Source organism: Phyllostomus hastatus, unplaced genomic scaffold (genome assembly GCF_019186645.2).
Source record: "Phyllostomus hastatus isolate PE091 unplaced genomic scaffold, TTU_PhHast_1.1 phas_scaffold_216, whole genome shotgun sequence".
In the NCBI taxonomy this organism is placed as follows: domain Eukaryota; kingdom Metazoa; phylum Chordata; class Mammalia; order Chiroptera; family Phyllostomidae; genus Phyllostomus; species Phyllostomus hastatus.
This window is the reverse complement of record NW_025334018.1, coordinates 4,956,619-4,959,755: the sequence shown is the minus strand read 5'-3', so window position 1 is coordinate 4,959,755 and position 3,137 is coordinate 4,956,619. Positions and strand designations below refer to the sequence as shown.

Below are 3,137 nucleotides of genomic sequence, written 5' to 3'. Positions count from 1 at the left end.
CATCATGTGTCAGAGGGTCAGCTCCCCAACAAAGAGACTCCTCCCTCTCAGCCTGAAGGCTGAGAGCAGGGGCTGTTCACCCCTCAGACAGGGGCTGCTAGAGACGGGGGGCTGTGTCTCTCGCCCAAAATAGATGACCCCCTACCTGGGGGATCCAAACCGCCCCTCATGGACCCATGGCTGACGCCCTAGCCACGAGCGGAGTAACACCAGAAACTGCTGTGAAGTTGCTTTATTCTCTTCCCTCCCAGGTGTCCTTCCCACAGACATGCACATGCTTGTGCACACACATCGGGAACACACAGACACACGTGGCCCAGCTCCACCCCGCCGCCCAGCGCTGGGTCACGGCTCCCGGGCAGGCCCCTGTGGGGAGGCGGCCCTGCTCCGTCAGTAGAGGCCGTGCTGCGTGCAGTAGTGGGCGCACAGCTGCCGGTGGTACTGCAGGTGGTAGTCCCTCAGCAGCCTGCCCAGGATGTGCAGGAACTCGTCAAAGCAGATCTGGTTGTCCTTGTCCTTGTCCGCCTCCCGGAACAGCTCGGCGACGAAGTACGGCTCCTTCCGGCCCTGGGGAGTGGGCAGAGGGTCAGCCAGCACCCAGGCCCTCGCCCTGAGCAGCTGGCCAGGCTCTCCACCTCCCACTGGTGAAGGACCGGGACAGGGGAACTGTGTGTGGCCCTGCCTGCCAAAGGCTTGCAGGAAACAGCTCCTCGCTCACGCAGGGACCAGGACAGCGTGTGCTGCAGAATCGGGCAGAAGAGGCAGAGGGGTGCGGGGCCCCTGGACCTGGGCTGCACGGGCAGACAGAAGGTGCAGACCAGGCACTGCTTGCTGTGCCTGGTCCTCTGCTGGTGGCATTTTAAGTCTGTCTCCCCTGCTGAACTACAAGCTCCCCTGCAGGGACAGCCCTGCCTGAGGCTTCGCACAGGAAGCTGGCCAAGGTGGGGTGCACCCCCCCAACCCCACACACCCTCCTGTCTGCACCTCTGGCACCACTGCAGGGCCAGCACCTGTGGTGTCAGATTTCTGCAGCGTGTGCACCTGCCCTACAGTAGTTTCTGACAATTGGCCTGTGTCCTAGGGAAAGTGCAGAGGAGGGAGAAGACCCTGCCGTGGGCCCCGGAACTGTCCGGGGTGTCCCAGTGCAGGTGGCCCCCGAGGGCGAGGGACTGGGGATGGAGAAGGAAAAGAAAGGAGCATTTGAGGCGGATGGGATGGTAGGAAGGAAGTCAGGGGTAAAGATGCAGCAAAGAGACAAAAGGAGAAGAAGAGGTGGGAGCCCTGGGCAGGGGCAGTGAAGCAGGTTTCGGCAGGACTGGGCTGGTGGCTGGGCACCCAGAGAGCAGCCTTCAGTGGGGGGGGGGCAGGAGAACAGCCCTGGGCAGGTTGGTACCTTCTGTCCCTCCCCACTACCCACCACCAGCTACTCCAGGGGTCCCCAGTACTTCAGTCAAGGCCACTGGAGTCCTCTGGGGACCCCCAGGGCATGGTACAGGGACAGACACTCCGGCCGGCCTTGTAGTCCCCAGGGAGCCCAGTAATCCCACGGCTGGGCCTGATGGCGGGGAAGACTCCCAGGCCTGAGCAGCCTAGACTGGGGCTGGGCCCCCAGGCTGGGCCGAGACTCTGTCAGCCCAGGGACAAGAGGGAGGAGGGGAAGCCACACTTCCTGTCCACCCACACCTACTCCCTCCTGGCTTCCCTTTAACCCAAGTATCCTCCCCAGACTTGGGGATTTAGCGAGGGGTGGGGGGGGGGGGCTTGTGCGAGACCCAGGAAAAGGGGCTGCATTCAGAGGGCAGGTCGAGTGGGATGAGAAACTGAAAGGCCTACCTGCGGGCAGAGGGCAAGTTCAGGGCCTGCTCTCATGGCAGCGAACAAGCAGGGGAACAAACGGCTCTGGGCTTAGGATGGACTTTCAAGGACTAGCAACACTTGGGCTGGAGTGGGGCCAGGCAGGCCCACCTCCCTGTGACCACAGGTCCTGCCCTCGGCACTCCCCCGCCCCGCAGTTCAGCTCCTCCTGGGAGACGGCTCCCTGCGCCAAACCCTCCCTGCGGCCCCACCACCAGCCCTCTCCCTCGTCCCCCACCGGACCCCAGGCCCACGCACCAGGCTGTCCATGAAGCCGGGCACGTTGTCCATGAGCAGGGCCTTCAGCTCCTCCAGGGACAGGGTCTCCAGGTCCCCCTCCCGGGCCACATACTGGTGGTAGCTGTGGATGATTTGGAAGAGCGATTCCTCTACTGCTGTGTTCCTCATGGTGGCTGGGCCCCTCTGATGGCAGAGGGACTGGGGCCAACTGTGGAAATGTGGGGGCGGAGCAGCTGGGCACAGTGGAGAACCTGGGAGGAGAGAGCAGCACCTCCTGGGGGGAGGGGGGGGGCAGCTCTCAGCAGGGGGCCCCTTCCTCCAAGAATCTCCTGCCTTTTCCTTCCTGCCCACCCTCGCTGCCTCCAATTACCTCAGCCACTGCGGTGACTCCTCACAGGTTCCTCATCAACACAGCTGAGCCTTAATTGCATCCCTGAGATGGCATCGCTTGGCACATGCTTCTAAGATTAGCTCAGCCCGTCCCAGGGACCCACCTTCCCTCAGAGACTGATCTGAAGCCTCTCGGATCCACACCAGGTCCCGAGGTGGCCCAGCTCTCTGCGTTGGCACCCATCCTCCCAGCTCCGGGGCTTGGGTGGGGTCAGACACACAACTTCAATACACCCTCCTGGGATGTCCTCCCTCAGTGAGCCAACCCCCAAACTCCAAGGCCATGGAGCATGCGTTCATCTGACAAGCATTTCTGGAGGACCTACAGTGTGCCGGGACTCTCTAGGCAATATGAGTGAGACACGTGGCCAGCTCACAGGGTGGGGACCAATGGAGGGGACAGTCACACACGGTGAACACTACTGACTTAGGGGCGTGAACAGGGTGCCCTGGGCACACAGGAAGGAACACCTTCTGCCTGGAGAGTTGAGGAAGGCTTCCTTAGGAGGCAGCATGTTAGGAGGGACTTGAAGAAAAGATTTTGTTGCAAAGAGGATCACAGGGGACCAGCACTCCAGACAGAGGGACCAGCAGAGTCAAGGCTTGGTGGTAGGAAGGAGGGCGGCCTGCTCGGAGGAGGCGTCCACAGGGCT

At 62.4% G+C, this 3,137-nt stretch overlaps 1 protein-coding gene across 2 annotated transcripts; it reads right to left on the bottom strand.

Moving 5' to 3' along the window:
- Nucleotides 1-217: 217 nt before the first annotated feature.
- On the bottom strand, nt 218-2,723 carry LOC123804704 (protein S100-A15A-like). Of its 2 annotated transcripts, none has more exons than XM_045817121.1 (3): nt 2,589-2,723; nt 2,113-2,368; nt 218-567 (listed from the first exon to the last, which is right to left on the bottom strand). In XM_045817121.1, exons 1-3 carry the CDS (start codon nt 2,666-2,668, stop codon nt 391-393), a joined length of 513 nt encoding a protein of 170 aa, XP_045673077.1. In that variant the 5' UTR covers nt 2,669-2,723; the 3' UTR covers nt 218-390. The 2 variants fall into 2 exon arrangements, with proteins under 2 accessions (XP_045673077.1, XP_045673078.1); XM_045817122.1 differs by having other exon boundaries at nt 2,465-2,659.
- Nucleotides 2,724-3,137: the final 414 nt, after the last annotated feature.

Excerpts from the sequence above, each read along its gene's own strand:
- LOC123804704 (XM_045817121.1), bottom strand. The coding sequence starts at position 2,668 with ATGGGTGCCAACGCAGAGAGCTGGGCCACCTCGGGACCTGGTGTGGAT. Across the intron at positions 2,369-2,588 it reads AGATCAGTCTCTGAGGGAAG|GAGGTGCTGCTCTCTCCTCC; the intron begins GTGGGTCCCTGG and ends CCCTCCCCCCAG. Across the intron at positions 568-2,112 it reads CCGGCTTCATGGACAGCCTG|GGCCGGAAGGAGCCGTACTT; the intron begins GTGCGTGGGCCT and ends CCCACTCCCCAG.